The 20,702-nt window shown below is 40.5% G+C and overlaps 1 protein-coding gene across 1 annotated transcript in view; it reads left to right on the forward strand.

Annotated features, from left to right (window-relative positions):
• The first annotated feature begins 510 nt into the window (after positions 1-510).
• LOC146312860 (inactive phospholipase C-like protein 2) overlaps positions 511-20,702 on the forward strand; it is a 37,839-nt gene continuing 17,647 nt past the window's right edge. The window contains exons 1-5 of the mRNA XM_084738652.1: positions 511-1,184; positions 17,403-17,504; positions 18,596-18,745; positions 18,909-19,069; positions 20,163-20,631. Of these exons, the coding sequence (XP_084594778.1) occupies positions 930-1,184; positions 17,403-17,504; positions 18,596-18,745; positions 18,909-19,069; positions 20,163-20,631 (1,137 nt within the window). The 5' untranslated portion in view covers positions 511-929. The remainder of the gene's footprint in view (positions 1,185-17,402; positions 17,505-18,595; positions 18,746-18,908; positions 19,070-20,162; positions 20,632-20,702) is intronic.

Genomic DNA, 20,702 nt, shown 5'->3' on the forward strand with positions numbered 1-20,702 from the left:
TTTTAATGGTCAAGTTTGCAATTATGAATGTTAATCCATTAATGAAGAGATATAATAATGAGTTTGTAATTATGAATGTTAATAGGTCAATAATGAAGGACTTAATTATACATTCTGCAATTGTAAGTGTGAAAGGTTAATGTTCTTTTTTTTTTTTTTTTTGGTTTTTTGTCGTAATAGTCTGCACTCCTTTTCTTGAATGACAGGATGATGAATTATGTCAAAGACAGATTTCACAACCTTGCAACCCTTAGTAATGGATTATAACTGATTTATAAACCATTAGTAAGTGACCATTGATAGAAAGCAGCAGCAAAGACAAAAACACTTCGTCTCTGAAGCAAAAACCACCCACACATTAGACAGAGCGGTGACAGATGATGACTTTATTATCAGTCTGCTGCTGCACATTTAAACCCACTGACTGTTGATGAAGACTGGAGCAAGACGACAGCAGGAGCTGGTACAAATGTACAAATCATCTCTCTCTCTCTCACACACACACGCACACACACACACACACGCACGCACGCACGCACACACACACGGTGTGTGACTGTGGCAGAGTCAGTGTGAGGACGGTTTAGATTAGGCGGCGGAGGCGACAACCTCCTCATTTCCTGAACGCAAGCGCACAGCGAGCTGTGGCGGAGATGTGATGAGTATTGGCGGCGGAGGTCTGGAAGGTGTGTCGGTCGCTGCTGTCGCTCAGCTGTCTCCCCCCCTGAGAGAGAGACAGTAGAGAGATCGAGACAGGGAGAGACACACACACACATAGAGAGAGAGGAGAAGTTTCCTCCGCTCTTGACGCACGCTGCTCGTCGTTCGTTCAGACTCCAGACGATGGCACGTCGGTGTCCGGGTGCAGCAGCACTGTTGGAGCCCCGCTGCTTTCAAGACAGCTGCTGAGGAATCCACAAAGTGTCACCATGGCTGAATTTGGCGAGAACAAGAGCGCCGTCGGTCCACCGGTTGCTGGCTGGAAAGCTGCGTCAGGAGGAGCCGGGACCGGGACGAGCCTGGAGACGCACCGGGGAGCGGAGCCGGTGTCAAACGGGAACTGCAGCGTGTCAGACACCGTGAAGAGGGTTCAAAACGAGTCCAGCTGCGAGTCCCCGACGTGGGAGAGCACGGGTTCAGACTCAGCCTCCAAACCGATCCCTCGACGCAGCAGTCTGATCAAGGTAGGCCGACATATCATCAAGAGAAAAGAGCTCTTCTAGCTTTAAGATGTGAGACGAAGGACTTGAAAAAATGCGTGCAAACTGTTGCTATATAGAAGGTGACAAATACCTAACGTCACCTGAAGTACACACAGACACTACAAGCCCCTGCAGGAATGTTAGGATGATGCCATGCAGCATAAATAAATACAGACTTTGATCTAAGATTAGTTAACCAGAGTTCAGCAAAAGTCGGTTTAAAAATGAGTAGCTACATTCAGATTTCATATTAGCTCTATGGCACAATTAAAACCATTCTGAGTTCAGTAAATCCAAGTTCAGTGATGTAAACAGAAATTGAATTAGTTTTTTTCAATATGGCGATGCTTTCTTACCCAAATTAAAATAAATAGATAAATAAAAATATAAGCTCCAGTGCTGTCAGGACATTGTTAAGTATAAACGACGTTGAGCTGCTCTGCAGTCCCTGACTGTGCTGTCTGCTGTCTGGCTAAAAGTAAAAGAAAGAAAGAAACGATTTAAATGCGCAGAATAATAAAATAAGGTTCTGTCTGTCTTTATTAAACGAATGGCTCTGCCAAACAAAACATTTACTGTCATTTCTAGAGTAACAAGTCAGACCAAGCTAGCTAAAATGTCAATATTGTGATATTGTTTGCTAGCTTGCTAAATGTGAAAGTTACATTGTTTGCTAGCAAGCTAAAGGTTTAAAAAATATTGTTTGTTTTTAAGTTATATTGTTTGATAGCTAGCATTACATCGTTCTGTGTACTAGTGAACTAAACGTTATATTCTTTGCTAGTAAGATGGAAAATTTTGTGCATTTTTCCATAACTGATTGTCGAAAGCATCAGCAATCAGTAATCATTGAATCATTACTAATTAGTAAGATAAAAAACGTACATCTCTGCCATTTTAAGTTTTAATAAAACAACTCTAGTGGCAAATTCATTATGCAAAACATTAATTCATAAAACACAAACAATTTAAATGCAAAGAATAATAAAGCTGTAAGGTTTTTGCTTGAAATGGTAGCTCTCTCTGCCCGTCTTTATTCAATAAATGGCTACACCAAACATAACAATGTAATGGGGTGCGATTACAGTCATTTCCTATAACAAGTCAGACCAAGCGAGCTAAAAAGTAAATATTGTTATTGTTGTTATATTGTTGCTGTAATTTATCAAGATATTGTTTGGTAGCTAGCTAAAAAGTTAGTTAGCATAGTTGCCCTACTCATGATTTAATTTGTCCTCCGTTTATAAAAAGTAATTTTTCTTAATTTTAAGTTAGTTTAAATGGTGCAACATGAAGTTAAACCATCATTTAATCATTACTCCCTTCTACTAATTATTAATCACGACTGAGTTGTGGTTTTGTGGACCCATGTCTCCCCTAACACTGCAGACATAATCAACCTTCAACCTGAAAATAAACGGTTAATACAGCAGCTCTGCCTCCTCAGCTTCCTCCCCCCTCCTCTGTGTCAAATAGCAGAATAATGTGTCAGCTTGTCTCCCTCACATGTCAGTGCTGTTTAGGAAATTCGGACTGATGAGTAGAAATATTTTGTGCTCCAAGATGCGCATTAGGCCAGGCCCACGTTACATTTAGGATGAGTTTAAATACCGCAGACACGTGCACCCCATGAATACAGCCCACGCGGGACCCCAAATCAGCATAAAAACATTCAGTTTCAGAGCTTTTCAATCATGTGTGTCATGCAGAGTCGATGTGTGCAGGCGCAGGTTTTGTTCCAGGCACAGACTACAGCAGGCGGTGTCACTTATTAGCACTCCATCAGCTATGGAGAGGATGGGGGAGGAACTAATAAGTGAAACCACCTGCTGTAGTCTTTGATTAGAATGAGAAATTGCATTCACTCCGCCCTCTGTGGCTCACACTTGAATACCCCTGTCCAATTAACCCCACCGCCTACACCGCTCTGAGCTCACACTAAGAAAATGTCAAGTTTACACAGATATCACACTTATAACGACTCATGTTGCTTTTTGACTGAAAAGGCATTTAACGTATTGTCATATCAGTAACAACTAATCAATAAGTCATCCCCTGACTTTGTCCTTTTATGGTTTTGGCCTTTGGGCATGTGGGAGGCCTCATATTGATCTCTAGTTGCTGCTTGTCTCTGGTGCTGCGGCCTGCAAAGACATGATTATTTGAACATGGCTTCATCTGCGTGTGATTGGCTCCCACTCAGCGAGACAGGAAGCTGGCCAGTTGGCCAATTTCCTTGCACAGTTCATGTTGCAATATTGATATTAAGTCATGAGCAGTTGGTGAGGACACGTCCCTTTCTCTTTCACTGGAACACACACACACCAATGTTTCTCACCTCCTTTGCCCACACACAGGCCTGCTCTTGTCTTTCTTCTGTTAGCCAGCCTGACATCGATGATTTCAAAACACTCGCTTGCTTCACTGAGGTTCTGGCGTCTCATGCTGGCACGGAAATGGCGTTAAATAACTCTTGGCTCTGCGAGACGCCTGATATCTACCTCAATGTTTTGATGTGTGGCGTTAAATAGCTCCAAAACATAACCATCACCCCGGGCACCGCCTGCATATGAGATATTTGAAATCTATGAAATGTGTTTGTATGTTCACTGGGCACGTTTAATACCGCGGACGCTCGGTGATCAACGAGCCGTCGACCAGCACACCAGTGCACATATGTTTGAGCTCTCACCTCATGTTTGTGTTTTGAATCACGTACACTTGCACTCTTAGAAACAAGGGTTCCAAGATGGTTCCTCCTGAAGAGTTCTTCCTTTTGGAAGAAAGTGAAAGAGGATTGTTGAGATCCTTGAAAAACTCTTTCATCATGCTTTTTTTGTATGATAACATAAAAGGGTTCTTGAGTGGAACCCCTGAGTGGGTTCTAGATAAAACCATGGTATCAAAAAGGGGATTCTTTGTAGAACCCCCAAACTGGATTCTAGAGAAAACCCCTGGAATATAAAAGGGTTCTTGGTAGAACCACCAGGGTGGTTTCTAGACACAACCCCTGGAATATAAAAGGGTGCTCAGTAGAACCCCCTGGATAGGTGCTAGTCAAAACCCTTGGAATATAAAAGGGTTTTTGGTAGAACCCCCTCTGTGGATTCTAGATGAAATTGTTCTTATGTAAAATGGTTCTTTGTAGAATCCCCTGGGTGGGTTATGGATGGCAGCATTACACTGTGGAATTGTTCTCTGTAGAACCTCTCATTGGGGATTCTGGGTGTTTCTAGGAATAACACTTTATGTTGGGTTCTAGGTAGAACTCTTTGGACTGTTTCCAAGTGAGACCTTAATAAAATATTGTCCCAGGAACCAAAAAGGGTCCTCTCACTGGTACGAGACAAAGAACCATTTATGGTTCTAGGCAGAACCTGTATTTCTTAGATTGTGAGGCTGTAGATGGATGGAGGTCAGTTTAGAAAGCAGGAGTTATGAATCCACCTGTCAACACAGCAGTGTGTGTGTGTGTGTGTGTGTGTGTGTGTGTGTGTGTGTGTGCATGCGTGTGTGTGTGTGTGTGTGTGTGTGTGTGTGTGTGTGTGTTGCTGTTTGCTGAACTGCCCCTACAGCTAAACTCTGGACTGCACACAATAGGAGTCTGGGTGGTATGTAGGCAGATAAACAGGAAACATGACATTCCAGTCCGGTTTTAACAGGAGTCAGGAGGGGATTCATGTCCAGTCTCCTCTCTCTCTCTCTCTCTCTCTCTCTCTCTCTCTCTCTCTCTCTCTCTCTCTCTCTCTCTCTCTCTCTCTCTCTCTCTCTCCCTCTGTGTGTGTGTGTGTGTGTGTGTGTGTGTGTGCCCCCGTTCTCTCCGGCTGAGGTAATGAGAGTACTCTTAATTGTATTTCATCAGTATGTTCTTCATGCTGTCCTCTCTTTTATTCTGGCTCTGTCTGCTGTGTGTGCGTGAAGGAGATGCAGAATCAGGTGCCCACTCAGTTTGTGTCTGTTTCGAGTTCATCTCGATGTAGATAACCGTCAGGTGCTCTCTCTTTCTCTCTCTTTTAGTTTCAAACAGACACATTTTCAGTCACACACGCAAACATGCACACATGCACAGACCTGCCTCCTAGTAAAACACGGCTTGGCACAACAAATATCAGTACTCATTACTCATCATGCCAACATACACTGTAAGACACTCTGAAAATACATGGCTGGCATGTTGATGAGTGTGTGTGAGAGTGTGTATGTGGGCACATTGCTGTCCTGTGGGAACCAAAACCTCTGCATTTCATTTACCAAGAAAAAACAATGCATTTTTACACAGTCCAATGCCAAGAATTGCCTCAACTCACAAGTAAGACTTCAACTTATCTGACAACCTGAAGGATGTTGGGAAGTATTCTTAAGTCATTTTTAGGGCAAGGCCACTCTGCCCTTTGATAAATACAAATTAATTGGGATATCATGACAAACTGTAGTGCACAAAGGCCAAAACCAGCGGTGCAATCACAACAAGTGATATTTAGCTGACATCACTGATATGATTAGCTGATAATTAGCCTGATCAACCACAGTCAGTAATCAATACAAACACACGTTATTAGACAGTAAAGCATTAATCAAACCAGAAAATAGCCATAGGTCACGTCAGACAATGTCATTAAACTTGAGTAAATTCCTTCTGTAGTCCTGACAAAACATTAACGTACAGTTTTAGTAATTTGAATTTTGTAGAGGCCCATTTTCACCAAGGTTAGTTATTATAATGAGAAACTTTCTCAAACTAATGACTTAAGTTATTATTTAGACACTAAAGCATTGTTTTGATTTAGTTTGTCATTATAATTAGTTACAGGATCTTCATTTTCTGCCATCACACTGGCAGAAATGGGTTTCCATAGAAATTAAACCAAAGCTCCCTGCACTCTCCCCAGAAAACAGCGTTTCAAACTCCTCTTATGAAATGTGACACATTATCAATTCCTTACATGCCCGCGAAAACACATAAGTCTAGAAACGCGAGATAAAAGGTGCCACATGTCGACAGTCTTCTTGTCAATTTAGTTTCAGTATAATGCAGAGACAGAGACGCCCTATACCTGTTATTTGATGCCTGTGACATCTTCTGCAGATACAGACTGGTGAAAGGCGTTGCTGTATAAGAATCAAGTTTGTGGTGAGAAAAAACCCCCCACCAAAAGTGCTAGAAGAAGTGCCACTACAGGCACGTGAGCTGCGCTGCTCACACAGGCTGTGGCTGCTCTAACCTGTGTGCCAAAGTTTGAAAGCAGGAGGTTCTGCAATCCACACATGCTGCAGAGTGTGTTTTATGAGGAAATCTACTTTCTACTTGTTACTTTCTTTTAATTTATTTAAATTTAAATGTATTAATTTATTTTTATTATTTACTTTCTTTCCTCCTCTTTGATGGTAATCTGAATATCTTTGAGTTGTCGACAAAACGAGATATTTAAGGATGTCATCTTGAGCTTTTTGAAACATTGATCAATAACTTTTACCATCTTCTTTCATTTTTCGACTAAACAAATATTGATTAATGCAGAAAATGCTCAACAGATTGATTGATAATTAAAATTATTGTTACAGGAAAGACTTAAAAAAAAAAGTTTGGAACAGTTTTTCAACTGACAAGACTGTGACAGGATTCATGAATCAGTTATTAATTAACTGAATAATTTTTTGAGACAAAAAAATATATCTGATTTCAGCTTTTTGAATGTGAATTTTCTTTCTTTACTCCTCTCTGACAGTAAACTGAATATTTTTGGGTTGTGGACAAAGCAAGGCATTTGGGAATGTCGTCTTTGACTCTGATCAGCATTTTTCAGGATTTTCTGACACTTTATAGACCAAACAACTAGTAATCGATTAATTGAGAAAAAAATCAACCAGTATGAAAATAATCGTTATTTGCAGCCCTGATGACCAACATCCAGAGCATCCACAGACTGGCCATTTGGCTGAGGTATAATTCCTGCCCTGTCAAAATGACTTTTTTGAGTCAGGAGATTATTAGCTTAGCTTAAAGACTGAATGCAAGGCTCTGTCCAAAGATAACAAAATCAGCACCTGCAAAGCTCACTAATTAACTCATGGAAGTATAGAGAGAGCCAAGCTAGCTGTTCCCCCGCGTTTCCAATCCTTATGTTAAGATAACCTTCTCCTATCTCATCATCGTCATATCTGATGACAGATATGAGAGTGATATCAATCTTTTTATCTAACTTTAGGTAAAAAAAAAGCAAATATTTGACTTTATTTGTACATTTTGGATGTCTTTGTGTGTGTTTTTCAGACTGAGGGAGCAGTGTTAGCCAGAGGTGTTCGCACGCAGCTGGGGAGGGTAGTTGTGTGAGTCAGAGCAGCCCTGAGCACCTCCTGCTGTTCAAATCAACATCTTTATTTTAGCGGCATAAGCATGACCCTGCACAGCCACAGGGAGCGCATATACCTCCTCACTGATTGTGATGGAGCCACAGAACATACTACTACTCACTAGTCACTGCAGATACTCTACATTCATAATATACACAAGGCATGCATGTGTAGAGCTGTGCAGAGATGTGTGTGTTTGTGCTGAGTTGGTGCCTGTTAGTGAGCCTCAATGAAGTCATCACTGAGACGTGTGAAACCCCACTCGATTCGTTTATCGTGGATTCCCGACTCAAGGCTCCAACCACCTGTTTTTGGTTTTAGCTGTTCTCCCATCTTCAGTAAACGCATCTGTGACGTTTATCAGCTGAAGTCGTGGTTAGCTCTCTGACAAGATGACCTTTTCAAGTCAACCTTTTACTTGTTTCAGTTTGTGTGTGTTTGATTGTGTGTGTATGTGTGCCTGAGTGCACATGGAACTTCAAAGGTTTGAAGCGTAAAAGAGCATCTGCCGCTCTACTTGCCACAAGGGCAGGGGTTTATCGTCAGCCCGAGCAGTCGAGTTGCTGTGAATGCTCACCACATTTACTGTTGAGCATTATTCCTGCTGAGCTGCTGACGGAGAGACTTGACCACACAGTGCTTCCTGCGTCCTATTTAACCCTGATGTCCTGTCCTGTACAGCGGTCTCATATATGCAACCACCATCCAACACACGCAAAGACAGACTGTCTGTCTTACTACACAACTGGTGACTTGTAAGTGAAAATGCAACGACATACCCTGAACAGGGCAGCAAAGAATAAACAATTTGATAATCAGTTAATGTAACAGTTATTTTTTGGATTTATGGATTAATTCTCTAGTCTTGGAAAGGTCAGTGAATGGAGAACAATGGCCATCACAATGTTCCAGAGCCAAACTGACCAGTCAAAAATACCCAAAGATGTAAAATCTTTACTTTGGTTCAGACTGAAATATCTCAACAAATAGGAGATGAATTGGTAAAAAAAATTTTGCACTCGTTCAAGGTTCCTAGTCTATATATTTTACTAACATTTGTGATCCCCTGATTTTTCCTCCAGCACCACCAATAGGTTCACATTTTGGGGGTTTGAGTGAAACATCTCAATTATTGGGTTGGTTGCAATAAAAATTTGTACACACATTTATGTTCCCCTCAGGATGAATTGTGATAATGACTTTGAAGACTCCCTGCCTTTTTAATAGTGCCTTCATCAGATCAGCATTTCCATTTGTCCAGTTGTTGGATTTCAGTACCTGCAAAGCTTTGCCATCAGCCTCAGCTGTACTTGGTGTTCAGAGCTTATTAGCAAATATTGGCATGCTAACATGTAAAAGGCTGGGTTCTCAATTGTGGCCTGCAGGCCTGTGCTGGCCCTCCGAAATGTACCCGAATGTAACATTAAATATATGCATTATATTTTAATCATCTGAAGTCCGTTTCAATACTTTCACTTTCAATAGCCAACATTTAACAGTAACAATAAGCAGTTACTGCATCAAACTGTGACCCCCAAACAAGCATCTGTCAGGTCAGTCATGAATGTCAACTTGAAGCTATTTATTTATTTTGCTGGACAACTTGACAGTTTAATGTGTAAGTCAGGTGGAAAATAAAAGTCTGTATGGCTCACGAGAAAATGAGATTTTTTTTTACGAGACCAATCACATGGTGGTGAACATAGCAAACATAATATTTACAAAAGTGAGCATTTTAGCATTGCAATTGTGAGTAGCATGCTGCTCAGAGTAGTAGCATGCTGTTGTTAACATTTAACTCAAAGCACTGATGTGCATCAGTACAGCCTCACATGGCAGGTAGCTTGACTGGAAGATCCACCAACCTATTGAGCCACTAATCGTCATCATATATGCATCTGCACGTACTCTGTGTTCATTTCGTTCGTATTTTCTAAAATCTAAAAGATATGGGAAAAATTTAGTTGGTAAAAAGAATTATTCGTTCACTTGTTACCAGTTTAATGTTTGCACAGAAAATCATGGTCTACAACGCTGACTGCGTCTTTCTCAAAAGGTACATTATTATAACTTCCTCCAGTGTTGCCATGTTTGTTGTCAGAAACGTCTGACTCTGCTTCTTTTAACACTGAGGAGTCCTCTAGTGGGTATGTTGCTTCACATCCAAGCCAATGCAAAGGACGCATACAAGTATGTGGGAAGTGATGGTTATAAACTGTAGCTTGAAATGGACGTATCTATATTCATACATAAAAGGGGGCATAAATGAGCCTTTAGTCCTGACTTCAGAAAATAATGGATGACATGAAGGTCGAAGCATCAGTATTGTTACTATGGTTACCTGCAGCTTATACCTTGTACAGTAATTCAGAACAGTGGATAAGTGGTTGACTGGAACTTTGTTCTCATATATATAGTTAAATGTACACCTGCCTGCCAGTCAGAATCAAGTATTTTCTCTAGCCATGGTATAATGTGATGATAAGAACAAAACACACACACATATTGGTGGGTGGTTGCCACAAATAAAATATTAAATCCCGATAGTAGAGTCCTTTACTTTCTCTTTGAAGGCCTTTTTTTGTGTGTTCCATACATCATGTCATGTGTCCAAGTAAATCACCTCTAACCCCCCTCCTGGTGGTGTTGAGCTCCAGGGTGAGAGGCACTGGAATAAACTAGGCCATTAATCATCCATCATCTGCCATCAAACACACAAGGCCACAGCCTCCCCGCCAATTTTCACTTCTCTATTCTTTATTTTGTCTCACCTAACAACCATCCCTCTGATTTTCTATCTGTCTTAATGAGTGGATCGAAGAGGACGCCCACTAATGACCTACATCTTCATTCATGCTGACTCGGAGCTATTGTAATTACTGTTACAGGCTTGTAGCATCCATAAGAACATACGCTGTCATACATCATACCATGCACTCATGTAAGCTGGCTAATGAAGGCACAAGGCCATGCTGGTCCCTGCAGGCAAATACCAAGCACAGAGACTCTAACATGCATGCATAGAGATTGACAGTAATTTGCCAAAGAGCTTCTTCATTTCATTTCTCACTCCTCATCTAGCTCGTCTTTCTTCTATATCCTCTCCTCAAGTTTCAGCTTTCTGTCATCTTATGTGTCTTTCTCTGATAACTGCATCTAATCTGTTCTGTCTCGTAGTCCTCCCCATTTCTCTCGCTCTTCGTCGATCCCCACTGCTGCATACAGTTCAATCAGTCTAGAGGTCCTATCAGGAACATCAGTAATTTCATAGCAGGGTGGAATTTTCCAAAGTAATCTGTTATATATTGCCATCAGATAAAAATTGGCAGATGAAAAAAAAATAATAAAAAGCTATACTTTCAGATGATGGTAAGATTTTTTCAGTTATTTTAATCTTACTTAAAGCAGCTACAATCAATATTTTCAAATTACCGTGTAATGTGAAAGTGTGTCTCCCCTACTGACAAACCCACAGAGAATTATAAGGTACAACAAAAATGCTGTTTTGTTTGAAATGGTGATTGTAAGTTGTAAGATTGTAAATTAATCTTGAAAGTGTGGAAATTGGACACTGGTGGCTGCGAAAAAGATGAATGTGGTCCGAGTACTGACAGCTGGCAGCTGTTTTCAACAAAAAACGCTTACCTGCCCAGTGTCAAAAGTGGCTGATAGACACAGGGGAACATTTAGCAACTTAAGACATTCTTTCTGGAGACCAAAACAGAGCTAAACGCCAGGAAATGTTGCCTTTTATCTGTATCAACCTCAAGGACAACAGTAACCCATTGATTCCACTGGCCACGGTACGTCTGCACCGTGGTTTTGCTGTAGCCGTGCCCAGTGAATTCAGGAGTTTTTATTAAAATCTTTATGTTCAACAGGTTGTATTAACAATGTATAATCAGTTTTTTTTCTCTGCATGGCAACTATTCAAAATTAGGTAATAAAAAGGAATTGTTATGACATTATGTGGCTTAAGTGTTGTCTTTGCCTGTTTTTAAAGGCTGCATTACAGTAAAGTGATGTCATTTGTGATGTGATCTGATTATATCCACATTGCTGATGGTTATTTATCAAAAAGTGTTTATATTTCGAAAGCACCAGTAGTCATCCCTACAATATTAATAAAATCAGTTAATATCAATAGTGAGGAATATTTTGGTATTTGATTTTCTCCCTTACACCCATTTGAACACATTTCCTGGTCTCCATGTTTCTCACTTGTTGAACTCACAAGTGTCAGACCTAAAAATAACAAAAACTGTATCAAGATGTTTTTTTGTTGCGTTGTCACACAACAGTGACATCCTCCCTTACTGTGTCACCGTATTAAGAACCCTCTCTGTCTGTCTTTCTTTCTTTCTGTCTTTCTTGCTCCTCTACAGTACATTGTCACTGTCACAGTGGAGCCACAGGAAGCCCTCTGTGACTGGCTGACAGGCGGCTTCCTGTTTTGAAGCTCAGTGGTGGTTTTGGAGAGTCATCTTGCTCTCTGAGAAAAAAACAAAATAGGGCTTTGAGATGCAGACATACAGCACATTCTGACATAGATTAAATAAAATGGAATCTGAGTTTCATCAGGGGGATGGAGCCTTTTTCTGTGTGTGTGTGTGTGTGTGTGTGTGTACTCTAATCTGATTAGACAGTGTGTGTACCTTTTTGTTTTTTTTAGAAAAATCAATAGATTTACCTTTTGTGTTGGATTCGGGTGTTTATCTACTTGCAGGTTAATTTGTGCCCTCTAGTTTTATCTTGTCAGGATAATTTATTCAGAGTCCACAGTGACGTCAGTGCTGTTTGGTTGTGTGTTTGAACTCCTGTCTCTCTGTCAGTTATTGATGTTGGAGGCTAACAGAGGTGAACCTGCAGACCAGCCTCACATAAGATAATTGAATTCCAACTGTTGAACAGGCCACTTGCTGAATCCTGGTGTTTTCCTGCGTCAAATAAAGCTCATGTCAGACATGCATCATGGAGGTTTGTGTATTATATTTTAAGGGACAGTATCCACCGCTTCAGTATGATTTCTGTCCATTGCTTCTGCATAAATCAGCATGACGTGTTGTTAGTGGTCACGGAGTGCGCAAATGTCTTTGGAGACATGTTATTTATGTGGAGTTTCCTAACTGGATGACACGTGCACGGCGTTGGTGCCGATACAGCTGCAGAGGGACCATTACTGCTAATGTCACACACAGAAGGAGAGATATAGATTGGGACCAACATTAATCTTCAGTGCCTGTCACTGCCACACTGCATGAAAGGAAAGAGAGAGTGTGACTGATCAGCTGGGACTGTATACTGCTGTGTAAAGGTGCATGTGCCTGCTGATTTAAGTCAATAACAGTTGACTCTGCCTGCACCTCATTCTGGATTGCTATGTGTTTTTCAAAAAAAAAAAAAATGTATATATATATATATATACATATAAAACTTTCTCAAATAGGAACAAGGTCAAAAAAGCCAAGAGACGGTATCAAAGGGGAAGATTATGTCATACAGCTAAGAAACACATGGGGAGATTATCACATCCCTATCAAAGACAGCATCATGGTTTTGCACTTCCCTTTAATGAAGTAGAGAATCAGAAACACAGAGACACAAACATGCACACGGAGGAGCACAAACAAATTGAAATAACACAATAATTAGGACTCCTTACTGATAGTTGAAGCTTCGAATCATCAGTCACAGACCCCTCAGTTGACTTACATTCTTGCAGTAGAGCATTTGTTTTTTTCTCTGTTAGTCAGTGTGCATTACAGTGACAGGATAAAACAGAAGCTTACAAAAATACACAAGGATAATATGGCAATGAGGAATCTATTTTTACATTAGCTGGTGCAGTTACTGAAAAAAAACCCCTCTTAATTACATGCACTGGTGGTTAACTGATGAGAGGCTGAAACGAGTGGCTGCTTAACAAGTTTCAGCTCTTGTTTTTTAGCTGCGTCATCATACACAGCAGTGCAACAGTATGTCAGACTGTAAACCTAACAGTTTGAGTCTCAAAATCACTGCAAAAGACAAAACTAACTGTGATGAGGTAGAGAAATGTGGTAGAAACATCAGCCCCCCCAGCGCGCTGCGGAGCACGCAGGGCGGGTGACGCTTGCTTGTTTGCTGGTGCTTGTTTTTGCTACTGACAGGCTCAGATTATTATTCTAAGTGGCAAGGATCGTCACAGAGACAGTTCTTGCCAAACTAACCAGACTCCCTTTCAGTTTCATTCAAACTCGACAGAAACTGTCTGACTGTTAAAACATTCACCAATTGAAATTAATTCATTGAAGATGCACGGAGTGTGCGGGGCTGTTGACGGGCTGCAGCGGCCTCGCCTGATGCGCCGTGGTGCATTTGGATTGTGCAATAAAACTGAAACATAGAAGGATGCAGACTTTTACTTTCTTTGACTGTGTGATTTTTCACATCACAGATGACAAAGAAAGGCATTAAGTCGTGAGTCTTACTGGTAAAAAATACTCATGAAGGCTGATATAGGAATTTAGAGTGACACACTAAACTGAAAAAAGTGACATATTTGTATTGGATGGCCAAATGTGATTGTAAGTTCTTGAAAATTCTTAGTGGTGGACAGCTCGCAAAATGAAATAGATGAGTAACTGTATATCGTAATCTGTGCAACCCCATAGCAAATTAGGTGTGCATCAGTACATTGTGTAATTTCCTAACCAGACCTTTCAACACAATGGCTTCCAGTCTGAAAATTATCTTTCAAATTGACAAATATCACCTGTGTAATTCATGGTACAATTCAGATGGGATCAAAAAGTTATTTGTCTCTTAACACTGATGACACTGCATATTTTTTCTAAAGTAAGGTCCCATGGTGGTCCATTGGAAGGGACTTCACCCCTGGATAGACACATAGGGCCCTTAATTAAACATTCATCCAGTATTCATCTACATATATTTTCAGGTCCAAACACAATAAATAAAATGTACATCCTCACCATTGCACGTTGTATACAGTTCAGATTTACTGTGATCAATTTAATGTCTAAACAGGGGAGTGATCTGCAGACGGTGTAGTCATCTACATTGACTTTCATTCAAAATATATAATTTTTCAGAGGGAAAGATAAAGAAGAATGATCAGCATTTCCTGTTTTTCTCTCCTGATGTTGAGGTGGAACTACATCTTCCCATCTGAGGTGGAGTTAAATTTAGAGGTGTTGCTGAAGCACTCCAAGGGGGGAAGCTTTTTTAATGAGAACACAGAATCAATTATCTCTATTACAAGTCAGCGTTTTATTTTGTTAATGGACCGCCTGCCACCTGATGTCTTCTTCGGGGACTAAAACTGAGCTCTTCCTTTTACCCTCTCTTCTGTAGTTTTCAGAGAAACATTCAGATGTGGGGGTCTTCTTGAAGGAAAGACTTACTATCTCTCTGTCCACACCCCCTTTGACTCCCTCTATCATGCCCCAAGGCACTAGGGGTATTTTTAGAGCACCACCTCCCTCTCTCCCTCCCTCACCACAGCAGCCCTAAAAAAACTTGTCGCCACTGGAAACTCTTATCCATCCTAATGAGGCAATTCTATGAGGATTTGTGACGGTTAGACGCCCTCTCTTCCCTTGGAGGGAAACCTTTTCATCCTCCGTGAATTATGCTTCCCCTCTTTCACGTGTTTATTCATATTCTTCAGATGAAACACACCATGTCTTTGTTTTTATTTCTTTCTTTTGTCTCTTTTTGCCTTTCATATCCCCCAGATTTCTTTCAATGAAGGGTTCCCTCCTCTCTGCTCTGATAAAAGATCCAAGTGCTCTTGAGGTTCACATGAACTCTTACTTGAATGAAATCAGAGACATGCTGATGAGTAGAGATTAATCAGCCATTGATCAGTATTCACAGACGTTCATTATAAATATGAAAATGTTGATCAGCCTACTGGTGATCAATGGACTTTTTAAATACACCAAATAAAGTTTTGAGAGGCAAATATATGAGCTTTATGCATTTGTTAGCCACAAAGCAACAGACTGCTGGATTTGATCTTCCACCGACAAAAATAAGCACTTTTATTCACTGTTTCAAAGCTGTCTGACCATAGACTGCAATATTATACTAGTATTACATTTAAAGATTTATTTTAATCTCATTTGAATTTTGTAGAGCTGAAATGAAATGGTAAATTCAGCAACCTTTACATCTAAAAAAACATTTTTGGCCATAAAATTTGTTTGGAGCCACAACCCTTTTTCCTTTGAGACTGTTCCCTTTTTTTAACTGACAAATTATTATTATTATTATTACATTAAAACTTTTTATTTTTATTCAGTGCAGAGGTTATACATATTTGCAACTGGGAAACAGTATAAGAATCATTTTAGTCTTAGCACTGATAAATGGAAAAAAAAAAATTAAATTGTATGCTTTTTCTTTATGAAAGCCACAGGGAGAAGGACAGAAGAGCTGCATGTGGCTCTGGAGCCACAGAGCGAGTTGATTATTTGCCAGAAAATTAATTGGCAACTTTTACTGATCGATTCATCCGTTAAGTCATTTTCAAGCCAAAATACCAATTTTCTGCTGGTTACAGATTCTCCAAGGTGAGAATTTACTGCCTCTACTTTTCTTACATTAGAACAAATTGAATATTCTTGAGTTTCGTTGTGAGTTTTGTTCTTGGTGGTAGTTGTGGGGCTGCAACTAACAATTATTTTCATCATCAATTAATTTGTTGATTATTTTCTCAATCCATCAATTAGTGTGTGTGTTTTATGAAATGTCTGAAATCGTGAAAAATATTGATTAGTGTCCTCAGACATCAGTTGTTTTGTCCATAATGCAAAGATATTCAGTTTGCTGTCATAGAGGCATAAAGAAACCAGAAAATATTTATATTTTACAAGCTGGAATCGGACAATTTTGATTTTTTTTCCCTTGAAAATTCTATACAATTAATTGTTGGCGCTGTAGATCTCTAAATTTGATGAAAATGCTGAAAAATGCAACAACTCAGGAAACATTTTCTGCACTAAAAGTGGCAATAAAATAACTGTTAAATGTTTTCACATATTGCCATGTCATGACTTTGATGTTTTGCCCTAAATTAGGCAAACAGTATCAATAAGAGTATCGATAAAATACTAATGACACCCATTTCTATTACTGCTTAGCTTCTCTGCTTGTGATATAAACAGTATGTAAGTAAGACAGAAATATCAATCACTCTGCTTGGCATTGAATCAGCTACAATTATGTTACGCTGCTTATCCTGCCTTAAATTAGCCTAAATGAACTCTTTGATTTGATTTAATCAGGAGGCTAATATATCCATAATTGAATAGCTTCGCCCACATACATGCTTTTATCTGTCAGTGTAGGGCTCTCTGTGGGGGTGACATCTGATCGGTCAATAAATCAGATGGATGAGTTGTGATGGTGAGCTCAGATAAACTGATTGGGTCTGCCGGTGTCGTTGTGGAGGGGCAGAATTAGAATGCTGCAGCCTGCTGCCTCCGTCTAGTCAGGTATGATTAATGGTGTAATGGTGAAGGGCAAGGGCAAGCAAAGGCTTTTAGTATCAGGAAAAACAATAACAGATTGGGAGGAGGAGGCTTTATGTGCTAGGCCAAATAATCTGTGTTTATGTATGGTTATATAAGCTGATATGTCTTTTAATCCTCTGAGATCCATTCAGGATGGGAAAAATGTTTGTCCTGCCCAAGCAAAGAATACTCTTCAGAGAGATCACTGTCTGTCTTTCTCTCTTTCTCTTTCAACTCATTTTTTTTCGTCTTATTACTCCCCCCTCCCTCCTCCTCTCTTTATCTCCCCCGTCCTTTCATCCTTCCTTTCCTCCCTCCTCCTCCTCAGGATGGGTCACGTGCTGGTCGGGAGAGGAAGAAGACAGTGTCCTTCAGCAGCAGCCTGACGGAGAAGAAGATCAGCAGCGCTGCAGACTGTATACACTCCATGGTGGGTCAGCTACAGTGTGACCCTTTACATAAAATATAAGTTCTACATACCTTTACATGAAATATTTAACGTGCAGTAGGCATCAAGGGGTTCCTGTTAGATCACAGACTTCTGAGCCTGTCAGACGCTCAACAGAGCTTGTTGAGAAGTGAAATGGAGTGAGCTCCGCACTGGAAGTCAGTGTGTGACAACTTCATCCATAAAACTCCAAGGCACTCTCTCTTAACACAGACCCTAGACCTTAAAACAAACAGTTCTGTTTCTTCAAGGATTTGACAGCATGGATGTTTTCTGACTGCAGTGAAAAAGCAACGTATTCCCATAGGATTTCCGTTTACCGCAACTGCCCAAATAATTATGTTTTATTTGATTTAATTGAAGGATACTGTTGTAAGTGTGGCATAGCTCCTTTAAGGAACAAGGGGGTATGTTTTTCATGTAAATGAGGGAGAGCGAACAGATGGTGCTGCTCATCGTGGAGCAAAAACTTAGCCGTAAATTATCAGTAAGTGTACAGTACAAGTTACAGTGTGTCACTTAATGAACACTACAGCTTCTCATGACCAATCAAAGTCTTGTCTGGAAAAGTGAAGGTGGTTAGCCTGGAGGTAAACTGAGCAGGAAAGACTAACGTTAAGCAAACGCTAAAGCGTACGTTACCGTTGTACCGTTACAATATCAGCTCCTGTGTGCTCATATCCCTTTTAAAAGCTGTGTAACACTGAATGTCTTGTGATTGTTTCTTAATTTTTACATGTTGAAAACAGTTGTTGTTGCTGTTGTTAGCAGGTTGTTAACTGTCCACTGGCAAGCCCATGATGCCTTGGGTGGAGTCAGAGGCTGTGTTCCTGACTTGTCGTGTGTGACAGCGCTGTTCAATAGATAAACAAGAGATTGACCCTTCACGTTTGTTTTATGGTCCAACATGACCATGCCATGCATTTTAATTGTTTTAAAAGAGGGTGCCTTGGAGTTTTTTTGTGACTTTTGAGTAGACATCTATACTAATCCAAAAAGCACCTCAAACAAACTCAAGGGGGAAAGACTCTGTCCCAAACATTTTTTGAACTTTGTCCATAACTTGCTTTCAGGTTGAGGGGAGTGAGCTGAAGAAAGTCCGAACCAACTCGCGTGTTTACCAGCGCTACTATCTGCTGGACACAGGCCTCCAGGCTCTGTGCTGGGAACCATCCAAGAAGGAGTCAGACAAGGCCCGGATCTCTCTCGCCTCCATACGAGAGGTCAGTGTTCAGAGAAGCAGCTTTCAACCCTCTATGAACGGCCTCACTGATTCTTTAAGACCGAGGCAATGGAAATATTTACAACTCAGAACCATATGGAAAACAACAGTTGATTTGTTTTTATTGTATGTGATGTAGGTTATTGTATCTCTTGTGGTTGTAGGTACGGACGGGTCGTAACACAGAAATGTTCCGCACCAGCGGAGTTTATGAGCAGATTTCCGAGGACTGTGCATTCTCCATCATCTATGGAGAGATGTATGAAAGCCTGGACCTGGTGGCAAACTCTGCGGAAGTGGCTAACATTTGGGTGACTGGCCTAAGGTATGATAAGAACAGTGTACACATGTGAATTATAATAACAGTCAGTATTTGGGCATTTTCTTCTCTGTTCTATAAAGCATTCTAGGTCAAGCTATTGTTGTTGTTATGGTGGTTTAATAGGAAGGACTAGTTCACCCATTAATTGAAATTTTGTTATTATCCCTCATTGCCAGGCAGATTTTGGTAATACCCTGTCTTCTTCTTCTGTTATGTGCACATAACACCTGCAAAAGTTAGTCAGTCAGCTGAGAAACTGAGAAATATGATCCAGGACATCCAGTTTACTATAAGAGACATAATTTTACAACTCTGGAATGTTATCACAGTGGCAACTGTTTCACGTATCTTTAGACGTGATGGTTGTGAGGTGCATGTATTTGATTAGCCTTCGCAGCGCCTTGCCAGATTATTTTCTGGAGTCCTTTGCGTTGGCACACACACAACGTGTCAGTGGACTAGCCCATTGAAATGATTGAGGAGGCTGTTTATTTTCACACAAGGCTTAATTATTGTTAATGCTGCCTTAATCAAGTCAAATTTGTTTATATAGTGTGGTGTTTCTCGAACTCAAGACTCAAGACCCCAAATGGGGCAAGAACATGTTTTTATTGGGTCGCCAACTGGATGAGTAAAATGCATAACAATGCTATGATATGTAACTTCATCTTCTTCATTAGATTAGAAGGAGAGCAACTAGTGTGTTTCTAGCTAGCTGACATTATATATCAGATTTAGTGGAAACTGTTGATTTAATTTTCTGGCTGTTACTGACATTCTGACATCCTGTCCCCAGCTCGCAGGCTTGTTTGGATCCTGGGGAAACATTAAATTTCTCTTTTAGGTCTTGGGAACCTCTGATATAGCAGCTCACAAATTTACCTTCAAAGTCTTTAGCAAGGCTCTCTCACTAAAACTGAAACAACCAAACAAGTGATGACAAAGATTTCATTTGAGGTTTATCAATGGTTTGGACATGCTGCTTTTTATATAAGTGTCAGCAAAATACTTTAGATGAAAATGTTCATGACGCAGTACAGAAAATATTCTGTCCTATTGCACCGGCCTTGTCCACTCTAATCTCATCTTCCTCCAGGTATCTGATGCAGTATGGGAAACATGCCCTCGACATGCTGGCCAGCAGTCAGGACAGCCTGCGTCTTGTCTGGCTAGAGCAGTTGTTCTCCTCCGCGGCTGATTCGGACCGACAGGAAAACGTTGAGGAAGGGATCCGCTTGCAGTCGGCCATTAAGTTGATACAGAGTGTGAACCCTGGGGTGAGCAGTAGCAAATTGGAGCACAGGTTTAAAGAGCTTCAAAGAGTTCGGGAGAGGATGTGTGGGCTCACCCAAGACAATGCATCTGGAGCTAAAGATCACAGTGAAAACAAAAGACTAATAGGAAGAAATGAGCGAGTCACCAAGCAGGAGTTCATCGAGGTCTTCCATGACTTTTGCACACGTCCGGAGATCTACTTTCTGTTGGTGCAGTTCTCCAGCAACAAGGAGTTCCTGGACACCAAAGACCTGATGAGGTTCCTTGAGGCTGAGCAGGGCATGGCTCAAGTGAGTAACACAAACAAATCATGCACACAAATAGCAGAAAAGAAGTCAGACATACATTCACAAGTGCAGTT

The sequence above is a fragment of the Lutjanus erythropterus genome, chromosome 16 (assembly GCF_056507025.1).
Source record: "Lutjanus erythropterus isolate fLutEry1 chromosome 16, fLutEry1.hap2, whole genome shotgun sequence".
Lineage (NCBI taxonomy): Eukaryota > Metazoa > Chordata > Actinopteri > Lutjaniformes > Lutjanidae > Lutjanus > Lutjanus erythropterus.